Here is a 22464-nt window from a genome sequence, read left to right as displayed (position 1 = left end):
ATTTTCTATTTGTATCTATGTATATTATATGAAAATCTTAAACTGTTATGAAGTACGCCATCTGTTTTGGAGATGGACAACTTCATTGTGTGTGAAATGGTAAAGTGAAGTGAAATTCTGGTGATCACTAGAATTCTGATGTGATAGAACTATTTATTTAAGTGCCTTAGTTGCTGAAATATACATAGGAATTAATTACACAGATACTTTTAAAAGTTTTGCTCACTGGTATTTACTCCTTGCCAGCAGTAATTCAGTGTCAATGATGTGTAATGCTGGTGTAAAACTATTGTCTGGGTTTAAAACAGAACCCTTTATTGTGAACTTTACACTTATTTTCATCACATTGTTTTTTTGGCAAAACCTGTTTTTTCACGTGTCAAAACGGGTATGCTTGTATGCTTTGCATACTTTGCATCAGTGGACAAAAGTGGCATCAATATTATAAATGCATTTCCTAGTTTATTTCTGTAACTGAAAGATTTTGTTATAAGTTAACTTGTGACTGGGAAAACAAGTTTTAAATTCTTCTGGATTTGTTCTTTAGCAGATACTAAAGGTGGAGGTGAACAGTGTGGTAGGAGCTTTCTGGCAGACAACCATACACTATTAAAAAATGAACACATGTAGCCTCTATCTCTAAACAGGACAAGAAATTACACTCAAAATGTGTAATTTCTTGTGTTTGATGGAACCAGAAACTGAATTGTGTTGGTAAACACATGAAATTTGAACTATGTATAGCATCTCAACTAATATAATAATTATCAACTACATAAAATATCCACTAGTTTTATCATGAAGGCACTTTTATTAAAAGCAAAGCAGAATTGAACATAAGATACTGGGCCAGGTCCTTATTTGTAACTGTTCATTCTGAATGTGTAAAGGAATCAAAAGTCATCTGAACCTGATGAAAGCCTGAGGAAAATGAAAATAAGAAAAAAAGTACACCTCACCCTGCTTTCTGCCATCCAGAGTGAATAGCAAAATGAAAACAGGTTGTTGCTGCAAACAGTTTCTTAATTACTGCAATTTAGGATGTGTGCACCCAAATATAACAGTTACAGCTAGAGCACTTAATAAATTCAAGAGGTGTATAGCTAGAGAGGTAATATATTGGCAAAGTAACAAGAAAACAATGCTCGTAACTGCTTGAAAGCTTAGTGCAGTATTTGGACACTGTTCATCACCTAAGTTTAAGCAAGTGTGATTACAATACAATTTATGCAAATATAATACAGGCATCTATTTAAATATTTAATTTTCTAGCTACTGAAATTGTCCACTTTCAGTGGATTTTTTTCCGTTCTTTGAAACTGTTTTGTTGTCTGGCACTCTGGAATCAGTGCTGATTCATGCTCCTGCTGGAATTCTAAATACACAGCCCCAGTGAAATTTTAGATCCAACATATAAAAGCCTCTAGGTAAAGGGTTTTTCTTCCCCCTTAATAAAAAAACTCCTCTTAGAACAGCTTTGCTATCTCACTTCCTTAGTAGCATCAAATTCATCCTCCTCATCCTCCTCTTCATCATCTTCATCTTCCTCCTCGTCTTCTTCTTCATCTTTTCGTACCTTTCTGTGGGAAGTCTGCTAAAACAAAAATCCAACAAAAGGATATCAACTATTTGTTCTCTGCAACCAAAAAATTCTCTATCGGCATTTTCAGTCTAAATGTTTGTCGGGTTTTCATGGGGGGACTAAGTTATTAATTTATTAACTCTTCATAACATGCACACCAATGGAAAGATACATGACACAATAAAAATGCTATAATGATTTTTAAAAGCTAAATAAAATCCATGTAATCCTTGACAACTATTATAGGATAGGGAAAATGTCATTTTTACCCAGTTAATGCTAAAAATCAACAAGATGCAGATCATTCCTTTACTGGGTTGGCTGTTGAAACAGCAGGCTGAAGATGAGTATTAGGGCCTAATCTTATCTTAGAGACATCAGACCTCTTCAGTTAAAAGCTCAAAACTATGCTGCTCTAAGCTTTTTACTTTTTTTTTTTTTTTCCAAGAATGAATTAGACAAACTTAGTAAAAGTGTCTTGATCCATAGATGAACTTCCTTCCCTGCCCATCAGCGCTTGCCTTTAGAGTGACTCCTCTTTTTGGTTCATCAAACATTAAAAACAAGTGCCAGCTGCCAAGCTTTCATCTCATTTGAAAGATTTTGCAGCCTGGACTTTTTTTTTTAATGCTCAATCCAATTCCTATTTTTTTTTTTTAATGCTCAATCCAATTCCTATTGAAGATAGATTCTTGATGGACAGTGCAACATTTGCAATTTAAAAAAAGGATATATGGATTTTTTTTTTCTTTCCCCATGAGAAAGAGAACATTGAAGACAGTTATCCAAGTCATCTGGAATGCCTTTGAAAAATTATTTCAGGTTCGGTAGTTCTTTAAGGGTATCTGCAGCTCTAATTTTGGTTATATTTTCTGTGTCTTCTCACATACAGTGATATAATAAAAACTTCTGTACTGAAGACAGAGCTTGCCTTTTTTTTAAGCAACCCCCTATTTTAAAAGTCCTTAAATGCTCATTTTATTAAATCGACTTCTGAGGTGTTATAATTCATACAGCCATGTATGTAACATAAGTTTTTTTTGTGTGTGCATAAAGCAAACTGTAATCATTGAACTTCTGAAAGCAGAAAAATCCTTAGTCTTGTTGATGCTCACAAAGTACATAATTGAGCTCGAAGCAAATACTTGCTTAAAAATTCCTGAGCACAACAGAAAATGGAGTTAATCATTGGGTGAAGCTGGGTTAACTTGAGTTGAAATGTCTAAAGCAGCAGTCTTATTCTGTGAAAGAAGAAAAAGACAGTGGCAGTGATTTGTAATTGGAGTTTAAGGAAAGCTGCAGCTTGAGCCTCTTAAGGTGAAAAGAATTTCACTTGGATAGACTAATTTTCTAAGGTTTTTTTTCTAGTTCAGAGCATCTGAAATTCTTCAGCAGAACTTGCATCATGTGTCTGAAGAAAAGCTCCCTCCCTTTCCTGAAATAAGAAGTGTTTTGGCTTTATGGATTTTTTTCTTCTCACTACTCAAATACCTCTGACCATGCAGCAATAAATGAAATAGTTTATTAAATATTATCACCTGTGGTGCTAAGATGGCTATCCATAAGAACCAAACTGGATCAGGGAAGGAAAGTGAGAAAAGAAATTATGTAGTTTAAATCCAAGTTATTGTGCCGAAGAACTAAAACATACCGAGAGTGGAATTTAATTTTTCATAACTTAATGCAAAAAAATTATGATAATTTGTTGACCATAAATAATTTTATGTAAAAATTAATTCTAATTGCATGTAGCTGATGACTGTCCTTGCTTAAGCAGTTCAGCTCTATGTTTCACTGTAGATGCTACTACAGAAGAATGACAATTCTCTCCACATGTCTTAGTGTTGGAACATTCGGATGCAGACATTTTCAGTAATGGTTAAAATGATACTTCACTGTCCTACAGAGTGTCAGTGTAAAAGTTTGTTATATTTAATGCATATAGATAAAATTTGCGTAGTTAAGTTTGATTTAAAATATCTGGAAAAGGTCATTCTGTTTTGCTATAGTTCTAAAATGTAAGATCTACCAACCTGAATTGTTAAACCAAAACATTGAGGATAAATTGCCAAGTGAATTGTTGTAAAATGAAGGACATAGCTCTTTGTGAGAAAATGAATCAAGCTCAAGGAGGACTTTAGATTTTTAACATAAAGATAATACAGAAAGTTAATCCACAGAGCCAGAAATAAATTCAAAGATGGTATGTGTTAAATCCTCTGAAAAGACCTGAATTGTGTTACTGGCACACTTTATCTGGTATGCAGTGACTTCCCACACTGTCCTCCACCTACAGGCTAGTGTTTGTGTGTGTGTGTCCTCCCCTGCCAGACTTGTGGGTCATGTGATTTTGTGAACTGCTTCCCACATTGTTTATACTGCTTTACATTGGAAATTGCAAAGTACTTCATTACAGACAGTACAGGATTACTGTGTAGCAGGAGACTAGATCTGTCAAAAAATTCAGAGCGAAGGATCCACAGAAAAGATAAAGCAAATCACCTGAAAGTTTTTCTGAATACAGCCTTTTTTTTTCCTCATGGGATGTTTGGTGGTTCCAAAGATTAGAGCCCTTAGTGTAATTCAGCACCATGCTGTTTACAGAATCAGGAAGGGCTGCTTAAATTTTTCTTCACTGCCCTATGATGACTGCATTAGTAGGGTCCACCCCTTTTTTTCTGCCATATGATCCTCCTCTGGAGACACACTGCACAACCAAGTAAGATGACCTTTTTTTGAATTGCATTGGAGTTTCCCTCTAGGTGTAGATGACTTCCTGTTCTTTTCAGAACAGGAAAGGTTACGAGAACACTAACACCCAAAGAAATAATTAAGAGAGCAGTCTAGGAAACGAGAAAGGTTAACTTGCAAGTTAATCAAAATGGAGTTCCACTCCACTATTGTTACGATTCAGTGCGGCTCATGGAACGACATGTAGAACTTGGATTTCTTCAGAGGGCTTACAGCAAAGTCCACTGAAAGACAAATTCTTTTTATACAGTGTTTAGGTACAATGAATAGGATTGGTCCTTTAGGGCACCACCTTTTTGTAAACATCTTTACCAGTAAACAAGTTGGAAAAACACCAGGTGTCAAGAGGAGGCTCTCCACAGGGATTGTTTATAGGGATTGTTTTGGGTTCCTCCTCATGACTTCCCAGGCAAGACTGAGAGAGTTTTGTCCTTGGCTTTCCCACATACTTCAAGGCACTGCCTGGAGTCTAAGAATCCATGTTCTGACCACTGTCAGTTTCCACAACTACACCTCTTGGAGAAATCACAGTGTACATACTCTCAGTTTTCTCATTTTGTGTTTTTTATCTCTTACATTTTCTGAAGTAGCTTGAACATGAAATTTGCCTGAGTGATAGACAGGACTGGCAAATTACTCAGTCAAGATAGTACTTCAGGCATTGAGTCACTAAGTTGTATCCCTTCAGATGACACAATTCATACGTTCACCAACAGAACAGCTCAACTGTAATAATTGATCCGTTCTATGTTGAGAGCAGACAAGGTGTAAAGTGTGTAGGAAGTCAAGAAAAATTTTCCTTAGGACAATATCAATGCATGATTCTATTCAAAGAAGAAAGGTAAGATACATTTTAAATGTGGTTTTGTCTTTAACTGAAACACTGGTAACAATCATTGTAGTTAGAGGATTACAGTTGCAATAAATTAAAAATAAGTTAGCCATTTTGCAGTGTCTGCAAGTTAACTGCTGTAAACAAGTGGCAAAGATATTTGCAAGGTAGCTGGTCCTGTGTCACAAAAGAGTGTCACTGTCTTCAACTGTTTCTCTCATTTTTTTCATTCTCTCCCGCCCGCCCCGCTGTGAATTTTCAGAGTATAAAAGGAGAGGTCTGTTGGTCATGGGTTTGCTCTGCTGCTAGAAGATATCACTAGTCTGCATGAGGAGGGCACGCTAGAATCTGAACACTAAAATACGCAAGTGTTTAAAGAATGTCGCTACTCTGAATTTCAGATAAGCTTCTAGATCTCTTCTCTGCAAGATGGCACAGTTTGTTGATGGAAGACCAAGTATTGCTGGAAATGGCATTTGACAAAAGAAAGGAACACAGCTTTAAAAGCTGAGGGTTTTTTCCTTTCAATGATGAAGCTGCATTATCAAGAGCTTAATACGATATTTATGCCACTGAAAGTTTCTTTACATTTCTGACGGTAAACTGAGTAAAGACAGTGGATCCATGTGCATTAGCTGGAAGATTACGTTAAGCAGAGCTTTAATACAGTAACTTAGGTAATTTGTTTTCTTACCTGTGTTGTTCTCAGTGAAGATTTTGAGGAGCCAGTTCTTTGCAGGGGGGACTTGGAATTTGCACGAACTATGTCTAAACGAGACTGATAGTCTGGTGGATAAAGTGAACTCCGAAAAACCTAATCAAAAAGAGAAAGCTGTGACTTAGATGCGTGCAAGCTAAGAATCACCAAGACTGAAGCTTGCAGAAATGCAGCATCGGACAATGAAGCCTGATTTAGAGATGTGCATCAACTGTAGTTTGGACTGATAACTTTTAGCTGAAACAAGGTCCTTGCTTAACCTGACATACACTAACACACTTAATGTGGTAAAGGTAAACAATCTTCAGAGGTTTGGGGACATTTACACAGGGAAAACTGCAATGGTTTCCCACCAACATATCTAGCTGAGTTTCAGCCTAAGCTAGAAGTATGAACCCCTGCAACTCCTTCAGGCTGTCCATTTCTTGTAAAGATGAGCTCAGTCCCTTCACAAGCAAATCCCTGCTGTCGGTCACAACTGCATCAGAAAAATTTTACTTGCAATGTACAGGAGATCTACAACTCAGGAAAAATTTGGGAAACCTCTTAGAATACAGAGAAGACTGTAACATTTGTTATATTTTCAAGTTATTTCAATAACCAATACAGCTATCTGTGCAAGACTAAGTCTAGGAGATGGTACATTATGGTTAGTATTTTTACGAAAAATAAATTATTGTCCAATTAACAGGAAATTTAAAATGAGATTAAAAATTTGGTTGTGAAGGACAAAGTACTGACTTAAAGGAGATTTCTGAATTAGTGCCATGTGACATTATAATTGTAAAACTAAAATAGTACAAAATTGCCATGGCATAGTTTAAATGAAGTAAAATTACCAACTAGTCTCAAATATGACTGTCACTGAAGAATCGTGGTTTTTTTAAGTCTTGTGCTAACTTGGTTCTGAGCTATGTCATAGACAAAATTATTACTGGTAGGATTTACAAAAAAAGACTGAAAATGATCCAACTTTTTTGACAAACCAAACAGATATACACAACACACATTTCAATGATATTAAGTTTAAAGGCCCAACATCCAGAAGAACTGCAAGAATGAATAGGACTGAAAAGCATATCTTGGGAAGGAGAAACTATAATTCAAATAGAAAAGAAAGAGTGACTTGAAGCTGGTTACCGCCACAAGGGAAAAACCCCAATGTAGTAAATAACAAATGTCTCTTAATTCTAGAACAACCTAATAAAAGTGATTCAAAGATGAAAACAAGCAAACAAAATTCCGGTTAGAGGGAGATCTTTATTGCAGTAATTAGTCTTTACATTATCTTATCACAGCAGTGTAAGAATGTTTCTATGTGCATCTTTAGAGCAAGATTCACTGCAGAAGTGTTCTTTAAAAACTAGGTTTAGCTGAGTTTGGAGTGGCAGGTAATTTTCTGAGTCTCTTTTCTGTGTTTTGTGGGAAAAATTAGATTGCCACTGCAGTTGCTCTCTGTTTGTGTTCTCTGAGATTACAAACCTTCATGCTCTTGCTGAAGAAGTGCAAAAAAAAGGCTTGGTATACATGAATTTGTTCTGGGAACCTGAAATATTTGTTGCATTTTTCTGTGTGGGACATGTATAGCTCAACTGTGAAAACTGTTTTTATATAGGAAGTAAAGAGAAGCAAATCTCAATCACTCTTACCTCCAAATCTTCATTTTCATCAATATTTTGGATATTCTGGTAAGCAGCAGTATATATCTCTAAAGCTTTCCCATGGAACAACATTTCAATGGTTATAAATTCAGAAAATATGTTCTGAAAGTAAAAGAAAGGTTTTCTTAATCTAGTAAAGTACATTTTCACTTCAAAAAAACTGCTGTAGACTAACTGCATGATACTTAGTACTTTCAAGTAGTCAGACTTGAATTATAGAAATTAAACATAAGGCTGGCTGGGCTATCACTTATGTAGTTATTGTTTAATAATAAATTCTAAATAAATACCTCAAAAGTAAAGAGGAAATGTGATACGAATAACATGTCTTGCTGAAAAGTTTCTTGATAATGTCCAATATGTATTCACAAGATGCAGTCAGTCAGAAGTTTGACTATTTTGAAGATAGTCTTTTATAAGAGGTTGAGGATATAGAATCTGTAGATTCTACACATACCTGTCATTTAAAATTCTTGTGAAATATTAATGAATACCATGAGATCTGCATTTCAGTGAATACTGAATGTTGCTAATCTTGTCCCTGACTAACTATAGTAATTTTATTATGCAAGATGAAATGTGAGCACACATACTTTGATGTCCCTTATCTTCTTTTTCTCAAAATTATCAATGGTTTCCTCTAGGTGCCGAGTTGTTCGAGTAGCATCCAGTGTCGCTCTCTGCAGTTCACTTTCAGCCTGGTAAAGTAACACAAAGGTGAAATTAGCCTTGCATTTGACACAAAGCTATTTCCTGTAACTGCCATGAAAACATTTAAGTCTGAGTTTTCAAAACAATACATATCTGTGTTACAGGATTTTAAATCCGTAGCTTAATGAGCATATACAACATGCTTTCTGCATTGTTGTGACTTTCATGTGAAACATGAAAAATGATCAGCTGCAGCCAGTCAGGAAAGTCCCTCTGCCTTGATTCATTTTCTGTAATAATCATGTGATAGTTTTACTGAGCCAGCCCTGACAATGACAACACAGTGACTGGGTTTAGGTACTCAACCCAGCAGAGGCCAGAGTGGTGGGTGAGCAGGAAAGATCACTCCTTGTTTTCTACTGCAGATCAACCTGCTGAGTCCAGAAAGAATCTTTTCCAGTATAGTGTGCTGAACCTCATCTTAGTAAGTTTTAAAAAAATTATTTAAATAGACAATTATAGCAGCAGCTGGAACTAACATCCTGTAAATATCTCAATCCTTCAGGCTAGAGTTGTTGTAATTTTTAGATTCAAATGTATTTCAGGTATTTTATGTTTTTAATATTTTTGTATTATTAAAATATCTTATAAAGGACATATTCAACAGGGCACTGGGAAGGGAACACATCAACCACTTCCTAAACACATAAATACACAGTTTTTCTTATTTTGTTACTATAAAAAACATTTTAGATAGCTATTTTAATTAGATATAATTATGAACTTTATAGAAAGTTCACTACCATTTAGTGAAAGATATTGAAACTATTCTGATTAAGTCAAGTCTGAGAACTCTGTACTATTACAAATTAACAATGTACAGTTGCAAGAGCTTGCACTTGAAAGCTTGAAAGATTTGGGTCTAAAATTGTAATTTTCCTTACATTATTGGTCAAACATCATACAGTAATGATACTACAGGCTCAGTCAGTAAGTATTATCATAAATCTATTTTGTAGTGAGATTTGAAAGTAGTATATGGATCAAGTACTGTATCCCATGGTCAAGTTGTAGGGTTCTTCCCATTTCTACAAAGCTGCAACTTAAGAGAGGATTTTTTTAAATGGAAGAAGACACCACAGGTCCAGTTCCTGTGATCTAGCTTTTAGTGTTACACATATAGAAACCCAAAGCATAAGGCATGCTCTGTTCAACTTCTTTGATTCTAATCTGCTGATCTTATTTTACAGGATTATCAATTTGAAACAATCTCCTTTCAAAAACAGCCTAGAATCATAGACACAACTCTGCCCTTACAGGGCAAACAGAATTGATAATAATCTTTAGTAGTACAAAAGGTGTATTTATGAACATGTTCATCTCTCTTTCTTGATTTTGCCCAAACCACAGGAGGGAAGAAAAGACATTTTGTGTATTTTCAATTACTTCAATCAGTCACTGTGTAAGTGATGGCAGCTATTACGCATACACAGCCCTTACACATACAAATACAGTATGTTATTTCTGTGATACCCAAATACATCTCAGACTGGACATAATTTGTGCACAGAGGCTTTTGGAGAGGAATTCTGGTTGTTTCAGAGTGAAGTGTCTAAAGTCGCAGAGCCTGCATAGTTCAGACAACAGCAGTTTGGTATTTTCTCTTCTGAACACTCACCTGTGACTGGAAATATAAGTAAAGGAAAAAATGGCAACGTAACAATCAATATTCACAGATGTATTCATTTTCACTTCTACTTTTAATATACTGTGAACTATTTCCCTTAATTATGTCAAAACATCTATATATTTAGTGCTATTATGATGTTGCCTGAAGCTTCTGGCTGTAAGATGTAGAGTTTATTAGATATTTGCTAGAATTCAAGTATGCAGGCCAAAACATTTCAGGACAGCTTTTGTTTTGGACTGAGGATTTGGTTATTTGTTTTTAAAAGAACAAAATAAAAAGCAGGTAACCTACAGTTTAGCAGAATTCCTAAGAAAAATAAATCTATTTTAATTTATGGAAGCATATTTCTGTATTTTTAGAAGTCTGATAATGTTTTCTTTTCAAAGCTGTGCTAACACCCCATTTGTAAGATGGGAGTGAGTACAGATCCTTTGCTATCTGTAGCCAGTTGTTCACTGCTGCAACTTCACAGTTGCTCAAGAATAAGAGAACCCCTGCACCAGCCCAACTACTGTGCTCTAATGTGGAAAAGCCTCTCTCAGACCTGAAAGCTGACCGGCACACACCCTCAAAAGAGCACATTCCTGCTCCTAATACTTTCTTATGTGTTTTACGTCAATCACTGTAAAATGCAAATAGGCAGCATTTGGTGCCTATGCTGCAGAATCAGACTGTACTGAGATTTTATAACTCTTCACTCAAAGCCTTAAGTACCAAAAAGAGGTGTTGCAAGAAACTAAGTCACAGAAGAGTATTTGGGAGAAGCTTAGAAAAGAAACAAGAAGAAATGAACTAGGTCCAGTGACATACCCATGAAATGAAAGGGAATTAGCTTGAGGGAGAAAAATAGGACCAGTCTCTCTTTGGGGAAAACAGCTTATTATTATAATTCACTCCCTTAATTCCAACAAGAGAGAACTTAGCAACACAGCTGAAGTTCTAACTCTGTGGCTGACATATGTCTGTCTTTATTACGTGAGGAATTCTAATTAGGCATTACTTAACTGATTTGATTAATATTAAATGGAAATTCTCTGGCAAAGACAAAAATAAAATGTAGTTCTGTGTTCTGTTTGACCAACACAGTCAATTTTCACTCTTTCTGCAGTCTCATGCCCCAGACACTAGAAAGATCTTGAAGATTCTGAAACAGAGTTGATAAAATCCAGCAACAAATCAGACTGCTTAAAGACTCTCAAGTCTAACACTAAAATGTAATAAAAAAGTAAAGAGTACATCATGAACCTAGATCCTGTATCATAATATGTAAGCATAAAGGGACTGAAGTAGGGTTGTCTTGATTCTGTTTATTTTGGCATTGCTTCAAAATTTGAAACTTCAATGAGATTTTACTGGAAATTCTGATTTGGTTTGATGGAAGCTTAATTTTTCCTGCTGTGGTACAGAATAGTACACTGGGGAGGGTGACTGGTCTTTGGAAAAGAAGAGTAATCTAGTTGAGTATTATACTAAGAGAATAATGACCCTTCATGCAGCTGGAGGAAACTCATATCCCATCTAGGTACCAGGAAGCACAATGACCAAAATGGCAGGGAAAAAACCAGTAAAACAATAAATCCACAGAAACAAAAAAAAACAAATTGTCTGATAACACTTGCTTTTAAAACCTTCCAAATTCCTAGATGTAATCTATGCCTACCTCTCTTGCATAAACAGATCAATTAATTCATAGTTTCTTTTCAATTCAAAAGTGAGTAACTACTGCTCTGTAGCAGCTGTAATTCTACATGAAGTTTAAGAAAAGATTCAACATTGGAAACAGTCCCTCTAAAGAGTATTACTGTTACTGTCACTTCCTAAACATAACGGTTTAATTCCCAAGAAATTTTAAAACTATTTGTCATAGTGACCAGAGATGCAGGATACAATAATGTGTAGATCTGATGGATTCCGCTGACGTGTCTTTTCCAGTTGAGATAATTGCTTGGCTTCTCGGTTCTTTGCGGTTAAAGTTGCTTTAAGATCATCCTGGAAATAAAATGTTTTAGACATGTTTGAAATACATTTAGGATAATACAAAATATGCTCTTCTTCATACATGCACTGCCTATACATGCATGGACAAATCTTAAGCTTTGAATAAAAACAGACTTTAGTGATCTGTTAACTGATCCTCTGAAAGAGAAGTCAGGGACTGAGCGAGTTTTGCACCTGGCGCAACTCCCTATAGCACACATTATAATTGAAAATGGGGAGAAGGAAAGAGAAAGATATTCACAGCTTTACATGAGAAGTATAACAGATGGTCACAAGCTGAGATCCCCAAAGCATTAAGAAGGCAGACTTGTTCCTGACTTAGCAATAGAATAAATGTGGTACTCAGAAATAAAAAGCAGCATCAAATAAAGTAGCATCATTAAAAAAAAAAACCAAAGCAGGCAGCAGTCAGTACCAAGGAGAAATTCTGAAGAAAATACACTGCTGTCACCTGTCCACTGCCAACTGCTGTCACTGCTGGCAGTGGAGCTGCTGAAGGAGCTGGAGCAGAAGTCTGATGAGGAATGGCTGAGGGAGCTGGGAGTGTTTAGCCTGGAGGAGGCTCAGGGGGAGCCTTATTGCACTCCATAGATGCCTGAAAGGAGGTTGTAGCCAGGTGGGGGTTGGTCTCTTCTCCCACACAACCAGTGACAGGATGAGGACATGTAAACTGCATCAGGAGAGGTTTAGATGAAATATTATGAAGATTTTTTTCCAATGGAGGGAGTGGTCAGGTATTTGAATAGGCTGCCCAGGGAACTGATGGAATCACCACTTTGGTAGTGTTCAAAAAAGGTGTTGCTATGGCATTTGGGGACATAGTTTACTGGTGAGTATGGTTGTGTTGGACTAATGGTTGGACTCAGTGATCACAGAGGTCTTTTTCAACCTGAACAATTCTGTGCTACAAGGTACCACAGGAATTTTAAGGCTGAAAGGGTTAAACTGCATATTTATATATATGCACTTAGTAAGGTGTTTAAAACCATTTGGAAGAAAATATATCCAAGGAATGATGTAGCTGGAGAAGATAAAACTTAAATGATCTAGAAAAGGCAGAAACTCTTGATAACTGTTTTTTGCTCCATTTCCAAAGGAGAAGGTAGTACGTACTTCTAGGAAGACCTGGGACAATTTAAGAATGTTCATCTACCAGTTTTTTCAAATTTTTGTTCATGCTATAAACTGAGTTTTGCAAATGTTTGACATTCATGGAATGTAAGATTATCAGTCAAGTATTTATCACTCCACTGATGCTGGTAAGGAAATGGTCATTAATTCTGACAGTTCCAGTTTAAAGAAGCAGTAGTTTAGAACAAGCAGAAATACAGTCTGAGGTCTAACAAAATCTGAGGCAGGATTGGGCATGCATTTCAAATGACCTTTTATTCTAAAAATACCACTTTCCTTTTATTTACTACTCCAGAATGGAGATAGAACTATTAGAAACCATCATATTGAGCAGTTGTCTGTGCTCCTGCCTTGGATATCACAATTTTAATGCTTTTATGTGCAATGGGGAAAAAAAAAATCATAGCTTACATCTTTAGTAGGCCATTAAATGGTTATCTGTCCCTCAGAAGGATATGCAACTAAGAACGTATCTTTCAACAAGTTTTGTGATCCTGTGACCAGATGACTACTCAATGACAAGCACAAGACTGCCAGGTTTCACAGTGCTCTGTGTTCCTTCAATAATGAGGCTGCACATGAGGTCAAGGGCAAAACATGCAGTTCGTCCTTGTTTCTGTCCTTACTGTCTGTATGTCCATGTATATTGTCATTTTGCTTCATCTCTAGGGACACAGAGCTGGCTTCTGATAATACAAACTACTTCATCTTCAGCCCATCAAGGCTGATTTTACTGCTGTCCTTTCAGAAGAGAATTTACCTCTAAGGTCAAAGATTACTGAAAAGGCCTTTTGCTTTTATGAAAACCATGTGGCTACAAGAAAAGGAATAACAGAATTTTTTAAACTTGGTTTTTTCCAGTTTTAAATTTTAAGGCTAGAGAAAGAGAAAAGAACATGTTTATTTTTGAAACAACGAAGTTTTCTATCTAATGGTCACAGCTGCATGTTTAGTGCTATTTAATGACTGAGCCCTGTTAACAGTACTGACTTTCTAGGCTCATTTAAAACAGTCAATCAGATTTAACACTGTGGCTTGAAAGGGTTCTGACTTTCATGCAAAGTGTACTTGAGGATGCAAAGTTCTAGAGTTACCATTATTAAATTCAGTATTTTCTTTCTAGGACGTAGTGCCTCTGGAAATACCTACAGGGACTGAACTGTTCCCCTCTCTACCTCTGTTTTCTGTAGCAACAGCCAAGATGAAACATATTGCTCTCCTAGCTGAAGCGTGACAAAGAATTAGTGCTACTATGGCCGTAGTGGTGAAGCTGTGTATAAGTTTTGGATGTACAAAAGTAGGACCCAGTTACATACATATTTTGTCCAATAAAATGGTGCAGAAAAAAAACCCCAATAAAAATAATAAAAGTCAGAGGAAATGCAATTTATAGCAAAAGAATCATGGTCTACATTACCTAACAGAAAAAAAAAAAAAAAAAAAAAAAAAAAAGAAAAATTTGTTTTACTAGTGTCTAAATACCTTCATTCAGAAAAAAAACCCCAAAGCATTACAGGGCTCTTTCATCTCAGTGGAGCATATAACAAGAACCAAAGATTAGGTGAAGTCTTTCATTTAAAACAAAACACCACAAACATCAACTAACTACCAACTACCACCAACAGTCCTACATTCACCTCCAGTGTCTTTAGACCAAGCTTTGACATATTTTTGGAAAATATGCTTTAGTTACACTCAAGCAAAAGTGGAATGGAATAGGCAATGAGATAAAAAGACAAAGAATATAAAATTATTCATAGTCCCTCTTGGTTTTAACTATGAATTCAAGTCACACGTAATAACTCTGGTCACCCATCTATTTTCAAATCATACAGAAGTACAGTTACAGTTCATCCACCAGACAATGAGCTGGCAGAGCCTCATCACTGTACTGTTACCTGCTTTAGTCACTGAAGTTATTAAAGCAAATCAATCCTTTCTTCTGCCCGTGGATCACCTTGTCTTTATGATGTCCTGTTTTACATGAAGGAAAGGAACCAGGAACAGAGTTGCCAAAAAGCAGAAAAGTGAAGATTGATATATAGAACAATGAAACAGAAAGAAATCCTCATATCCTACATTTAAGCTGTGTTGTGGGACAAGAAGAGTGTTTTAGCTTCCACTGAAGCGATTCAGCATCATAAACCAGAACAAGTGACTTAAACAATTTTACTGCATTAGGAGAATCTAGGACAACGCTACTCTGATTGACCTGGGCCACTTTAAAGCATTTAGTAGCACAGGACATTGATATCTTACACCACAGAAAAAGCAACAGTTGTTTTTAGCACAGAAATACTGCTGTGTACTTCTTGGAACAGACCCAGTATGTAAGCAGCAGTGAGAACATTCCCTTTATAGAAAGTAGCTATAATGACATACTCTGCCTGATTTTAGTCAGCTGATCTAGTTACAGCTACAGCACTCCTAGAACTAGCTGCTTGTGCTAGATTTACATGAGTAATAACATTTCCTTTGTCACTAAATATGTCCCAGGAATTATAGATCATAACTGAAGACAAGGTAGTTGAAGTTTTAACCAAGGTTTATGGTCAACGTGCAATGGAAAAAAAAACAACAACACAACAACATTTAATGGCCTACATCTTTAGTGAACTCTATCTTAGTTCAAAGGTAAACTGGTAAAATAGTTGATCCATCTACAGTTTAAAAATGCTCTCATACTCCTCACTGTAGCTAAAATAAACATTATGCAATGCTTTCTGACATTCTGAAAAGCAAAGACCACAGGAAATTCAATTCACTGTTACAAGCAATGACTTGGTTTCAGATGCTTCTCTCCTCAGCATTACTGGCTATCAGTGGCAGTGCACCTCAAGACAGTTTCTTCAATGGTTTGTAAGCCCCAGGCACTGCTGTAATGTTCTGTGTCTCCTCAGCAACCCTACTGCCACAAACACATGAAACTTGTCTTCCTCCCTCGACATTTATACCCTACAGAGTACTCAGTTTTAGATCTCACAAACTGGGTTTCAGAGTGACCATTAAGATACCAGCCTTTAGGCTCTATAATCTACAGCTCTGCAAAGGACTACCGTGGGAAGTCCTACTCAAGTGCAGGATGCATTTCCTTCACAGTCATCTCTTTAACCACCAAGTGAGGTAACTGTGCACTAAGTTCCAAACACTACTTGGTTCTTCACCATATGGAAAAAAAAACCAAAACAAAAACATGGGAAAACTGCTTGCTTGAGATGGAGTGCCACAATCTACTCAAATTAATCATGATGAGCACAGCACAAGATTTTTGTTTTGGTATTTTTGTAAAATATCATCAGATAAAAATAATAATTTAAGCTTTTGATTTATATAGATTATGGTACAGACATAAACATCAATTACAGATTTGAGTTTGCAGGATTAAGGTATTCTCTGCATATGATACAAATTTTACAAACATCTGCTTATTAAAAATTATTTGTTGAAGCTTATCCTTCCTGGAGGAAACAAACTTACAGATACTTTAAGGGAATATTTCGAACCCCCATAAACATTGTTTCAAAAATATAGTGAATGAAGAGACCTCAGATTTTTGTGTATCTTCAGGTCATCATGATGACTTAACAGAGAGGAATTTAGGCCACTACCTACTTACCAGGTTCAAATATGTTTTCTAAGTGATGAACTTTATTGTAGAACACAATTCTGAGTTAAAAAAGCTGTTAAAGGCAGCATATTGATGACTAAGAGCCAAAATAGTAGTAGTAGTAATAATGTCATCACCATCATCACCAAAATCAAACAACAATAAATGACATTATTTATAAATAAAAAGTCCTGAATTTACACTATCCAGGAAGTTTGGAAGAGAAGAAATAAATGCCTTTTCTGAGCATTTGCTTGTGTTCAAAGAACCTGAATATCCTTTTCTTCACATCAAAGCTCTTTCCTCCAACATATATATAGCTTCAGTTCAGCTATCTAACTATATAATTAAGTTGAACTGATTACTGAAATATGAAAAATCAGAACGATTTTCCCAAGAAACAAAAAGTTTTCAACTGAGTGGTCAGGACACTGAAATATACGTTGTGAGAAAACATATGTTTAACCTACCCTTTTGAGTTTCACTATGGTCCCGTAACATTTCAGAGGTTCAACAACCTTGGCTTCCAGTCTGTCAACCTACAGAAAGAAATCACAAGGTTACTAAAATCATCCATATTCAGGGTGTGCAGAAATGGGAAACAATATAATTTAATAGTGACTCATCTTATTACGAATTTAATCAATATATGCTGAAAAAATATTAGGATAACAGTTTTTAAAAATTTTGTAAATCTACAAGTACATTAACCAAGAAGAAATTTGTTTTCTGAAGAGCTCAAGCTGATTTCTAGTAGAATTCCTTTTTTCCAAATTAGATCAGGATAAATGAAACATGGAAAATTCTGAATACATCAAACTGAGCACTAAATACATTCAACATTGCATCGTGGAGTTCTGTAGCTTTCTATCTAAAGATCAGTGTATTTGCTCTACACATTCTGATAGGTTATGGACCAAGCAATCTTTGCTATCAAATATACTGTACAAAATGGAACACTTCTTAAAGATAGTGGAAACAGCATCACTGGTACTGAGTGCACTAAAAACACCAATAACAGGGTATGTAAAACGCATAAATACTCTCATGATGAATGGTTCTGAATTTTTGTTTCAGTTCTCCTAGTCAGAAAAACAGCTACATATGGTCAGACAGGCAATAGGATAAGACCTGCTTGTAAAATCTGACAAAAGTGTCTGAGTGGCCCCAGTGTAATCTGCCAACGACTTATGGACCATGAGTGAGTGCTGTGGCACATCACTGTGACATCCAGATCAGGACAAGGTCCACACCTCTACTGGGAAGAGACAGTTCCCTCTATACTGGTAGTCACCAGTCAGCCAACATCTATGCCAGCTGAGCAAACATTTCTCCTTGATCCCATCTCCCAGTGCACTGTCAAACAATTTCACTTGAACTGCCAATAGAATAGAAAGGAATAGGGTAATAAGGCTCTAAACAACACATGAGTTACAGACATACCAAAGAACCTGCCCATCTTACTTACCCTACCACATGTTGTGGTACCTCACCCCTAAGTATTTATCTATCTAGCACTGCAGCTAAAGACCAGAAACTGATAATCCTTATAAGCTAATTTTCTCTTGCCTACTTTGGCAGCAAACAGGAAAACTGTTAAGAGACTTGATGCCCAGAAGAAACAAAGCTGAGATAATATGTTTTGTTTTCAAGAGCAAAGGAGAATTCGATTTAAAGACCAAAAGCTTCTCTTTTCCTTTGCTGCTCCTGCCTTTTTTTCTTTCACAGGGCAATGCTGGTTTACAGACAGGCATGGCAGGACGATGTAGGCCGAATGTCAGTTTTTAAAAAACATTTAAAATCAACAAAAGCAAACCTCAGGTTGTTACATATGTACCTCAAAATTGCAGGTTCATAGTTCAATGATGGAAACAGAGAGATCATGAAGTCTGAATCTGCATTCACCTTCGGCCACAATATAATTTTAATAGCAGAGGATAATTTACTATTACATCATTTGAAGCATAAGCTACATGTGGCTCAGCTGGAGCCACATCTCAGCTGGAGATGTATATGAGCTTATGGAAAAATTAAAATTGCACACACCCTAAGGGGTTTTTTTACATCTTAAAAATCCCTCCCTAAATAGACTGATAAAGATCCACACATATTCCTTGTATGTCAAACTCGCTGCTTCACATTTTAACTACATATTTTCTCTTTCCAATTTGTTATTATGAAGAGATGACTTGCAATCCTTTCCAAAATAAAAAAGCCCTGACGACATAAAGAATGTCAACTACTTCAGTCTCTTTTTTGAATTGTAGTGTGTCTTACATTCAAAACTATAAATGGGAATTTTCTATGTTCTACTAAAAGAATAGATATGTACTCCAAAAACTAGATTGAGTACATGTGAATGATTTTTTTTTAATCTCAGTATCTGCATTGTAAGTTACAATTTGACTGGCACCATACATAAATGTTTAAATGGCATAAACACCTTCCCTTACACTCTCACTCAACTAAGAGAAATGTGGCCATACAGTCACATACGGTCCAAATCAAGTTTGTACTTTTAATGCTGAACTACAAACTTATGAAATCTACAGTGGTCCCTGACAGCACCTCTTCAATACTATTTCTGGTAATGCTTAGCAAAAGGAAAATGACTGATTTTGCCTCAGCTGCTGCTAGACAACTCAAATCACACAACTAATAAAGAACACTTTATTAACCATAAATCATAATCTAAAGTCAAAAACCCTCTTGCTCTTCCTCAAATAATTTATGTGTTCATAGGGATAGTTTTCCTGACTTCAACAGGACTAATTTTAGGCAGTTTTCCTTGAAGTGATTAGGTGGGTAAATGATGAATGCTTTGGCAGCCTACTCTGCTCAGACATTAATATATTTAGATGTTTTCTCCTGTTTCTCTTCTGAATGCAGAGTATATGATTTCCCTTTAAATCACAGATAAGTAAGTGAAAAGTTCAGATGGCAAACACAACATGTACAGCTTTAATTTTGTACCTCTGCCTGGCGATAATCCTGAAGTCTGGAAAATTCATCTGCAAAGTTTTTCAGTCCAACTTTTAAGTTTGGTGTCTCTGTAGCTGCATATGCATATATTTCATTTACTAGAAGATCTGCTTTGTCTCGTAGTCTGGCAGTTTTACGTACATATCCAGCAAATATTTGGCACAATTCACCAAAATGTTTTTCCACATTTGAAACAGCATCTTGCATTTGTCTAGTCTGATTGTCCCTGGATACCAAAGAAAAAGAAGTGAAAAATAAGAAGGGCAGAAATGTTTACAACACATACAGAAGAAAACCTATATGATTATACCATTAATAACTTGGATATCTCATTTCAGTGCAAAGCAGAAATTTATTCTGAAAAAGAGAATGTTGTAACTTATGTAATATGTGCTTTTTTATGAATGAATAACAAACTAAAAAAAAAAAGCAAATTACACTTAAAGATCAAGTACATGACAACCCAAATCACAAAAATCTGCATGGAAGTTTTCCTCCTGCATTTAAGCAACAGCTCACTATTACTCATGTTATTAGTTACTAGTGCAGTGGTAACAATTGCAGTCTCAAGCAAGACTTCTGCAAGACCTTCCTGCAAAAGCCTGTAATCTAAACAGGCAAGGCAATGGCTGGAGAAATTAGGCAGTAGAGGACAAACTGGTAAAGGTATTAAATGGACTTTAAATTGTAAACAGTTACCAAACTGCACTACAAAGAATAAATATCACCAAGAATTAAAGAAGAAAAGTGAATGGACACAAGAGGTGAAAATTCTAATACCACTGAAAGGACATTCATCACACTAATAAATTACTTTCTTTTGAACCAGATAAATCTAATTAGTTTATTTATCCAATGCCTGTATGTTTCATGATTAATGATTTAGAGAAGTCATTCCAGTAACTCACATATTTCACTTTGTATTTTGCTTTCATATTCCTATATTATCTGATGGTCATGTGAACTCATGGCAGTTGTTGATCTGAGTGAATCAGCTGTAAGACAGTTCAACTAACAGTACCTGCCAGATACTGGGTCCTAAGAAGTCTCTATGGTCTAACACAAGGTTATTGACGTGAAGTGCTAGAATTCTCTGCGAGTGAATTCACTCCTACCACTGTCTTGGCAAGAGAGAGAAACAAAACCTTCCTTCATATACTTAAGCTATCCCAATACTGCTGACCAGTATTTAAATACTGACTTTGTATCAGGATACATGATGATCAGAAAAATTCGAAGAAATTTGGTACTTTGCAACTAAACAACAATGCAAACAATTCAAATGAGGAACACCTTTACTTCAGGAAATGTATTAACGAAAAATAGTTCTGCCTTGGGCAAAAACCGAGTTGGGTTCCTTCACGGCGAGCTGCCTGGAAGGCTGTTCAAGAGAGATTCCGTTAGGGTTAAAAATCCCCAAGGAAGTTTTTCAGTCCTCCAGGACATGCTGGGGCACAGAACCACTCGAATAGGGACGGTTTCACCAGGTGAGGAGGCAAGTAGGAATTTCATTAGGTGCTAATAAAGCTGTTTTTTAAAATTATACTACCCGACAAAGATGTTCAGTAAAAGGTTTCCTGTCTTCTTGAAAGATCTTTATGTCAGAAAGTGTCTCCCTCCAGGAGGAAGACATCATTCAGACCTTACAGTACACCCATGCACCTAGTATTTAATTTTGGGACGTGAAACACTACGTTTTCTTTTATGGGGGTGTAAAAGTTTTTATTCCCTCCTCATTACCGCCACCGCTTAGAACTGCCCACAGAATTATTCGCGAGAGCTCGGCATACACACCGGCAGCACAGCTTTTCTCCATCTCTGCACAGCACACTAGGCCTGCAAAAGTTTTGCGGCCTTCACGGAGGAAGGCAGAGGCGGCCCCATCTCCCCGGGACGCGCCAGGAGGGCCCGCATCGCTCCCCGACCCCGCGCCAGCCCCGGGCTCGCTGCGGGCAGCGAGGCGTCCTCCCGCCGCAGCCCGGCGGCCCCGGCCCCGCGGCCCCGTACCTGGCGTCCAGCCCGCGGCCGCCCAGCAGCATCATGGTGGCCACTGCGGCGGCGGGAAGCAGGGAAGGAGGGCGGCGCTCCGCGTGCGCTCGGTTTCCATGGACACCCGGCCCGGCGCCGCCCCTCGGCCTGCGGCAGCTTCCCGAAAAACAGAATCCGTGCGGTCAGAAGGGAGCGCGGGGACCCTGCAGTCCAGCCTCTGACCGACCACCACCGTGTCAGCTGGAACATGGCACTGAGTGTCGCGTTCAGTCTTTCCTTAAACACCTCCAGGGACGCTTACTCCACCACCTCCCTGGGCAGCCCATTCCGGTGTCTAATCACCTCTTCTGTGGAGGAATTCCTCCTTATCTCCAACCGAAACCTTCTCTGCCGCAGCGTAAGACCGTGTCTTCTTGTCCTAGCACTTCTTACCCGTAAAAGAGTAAGGTAAAAGAGGCCGACCCTTGCCTGGCTGCCGTCTCCTTTCAGGGAGCTGTGCCGAGCAGTAAGGTGCCCTGTGAGCCTCCTTTCCTCCAGCTAAACACCTCCGGCTCCCTCAGCTGCTCCTCACAGGACTTGTGCTCCAGACCCTTCTTGCCCTCCTCTGGACACGCTCCAGCACCTCAGTGTCTTCCTTGTGGTAAGGGGCCCAGAACTGGACACAGCACTCGAGATGTGCCCTCACCAGTGCTGAGTACAGAGGGACAATCACTGCCCTGGTCCTGCTGGCCACACTATTGCTGATACAGGACAGGATGCCATTGACCTTTTTGTCCAGCGGGACACACTCTGGCTCACATTCAGCCACTGTCAACCAGCACCCCAGGTCATTCCCACAGGGCAGGTGCTCAGCCACTCCTCCCACAGTCTGT

General features: G+C 37.4%; 1 protein-coding gene across 5 annotated transcripts; it reads right to left on the bottom strand.

The window, feature by feature from the left end:
- Nucleotides 1-788: 788 nt before the first annotated feature.
- On the bottom strand, nucleotides 789-21664 carry CIBAR1 (CBY1 interacting BAR domain containing 1). Of its 5 annotated transcripts, none has more exons than XM_066333445.1 (9): nucleotides 21611-21664; nucleotides 21398-21439; nucleotides 19595-19829; nucleotides 17092-17160; nucleotides 11773-11874; nucleotides 8138-8242; nucleotides 7533-7646; nucleotides 5860-5979; nucleotides 789-1594 (listed from the first exon to the last, which is right to left on the bottom strand). In XM_066333445.1, the coding sequence occupies exons 1-9, from the start codon at nucleotides 21643-21645 to the stop codon at nucleotides 1481-1483; spliced, it is 936 nt and encodes a 311-aa protein (XP_066189542.1). In that variant the 5' UTR covers nucleotides 21646-21664; the 3' UTR covers nucleotides 789-1480. The 5 variants fall into 5 exon arrangements, with proteins under 5 accessions (XP_066189542.1, XP_066189550.1, XP_066189557.1 ...); XM_066333453.1 differs by having other exon boundaries at nucleotides 789-1591; XM_066333478.1 differs by lacking the exon at nucleotides 789-1594 and adding an exon at nucleotides 4707-5078.
- Between the last annotated feature and the right edge of the window lie 800 nt (nucleotides 21665-22464).

This window comes from Sylvia atricapilla, chromosome 1 (genome assembly GCF_009819655.1).
Source record: "Sylvia atricapilla isolate bSylAtr1 chromosome 1, bSylAtr1.pri, whole genome shotgun sequence".
In the NCBI taxonomy this organism is placed as follows: Eukaryota; Metazoa; Chordata; class Aves; order Passeriformes; family Sylviidae; genus Sylvia; species Sylvia atricapilla.
The sequence above is the reverse complement of the archived record's forward strand: the minus strand, read 5'-3'. Positions and strand labels throughout refer to the sequence as shown.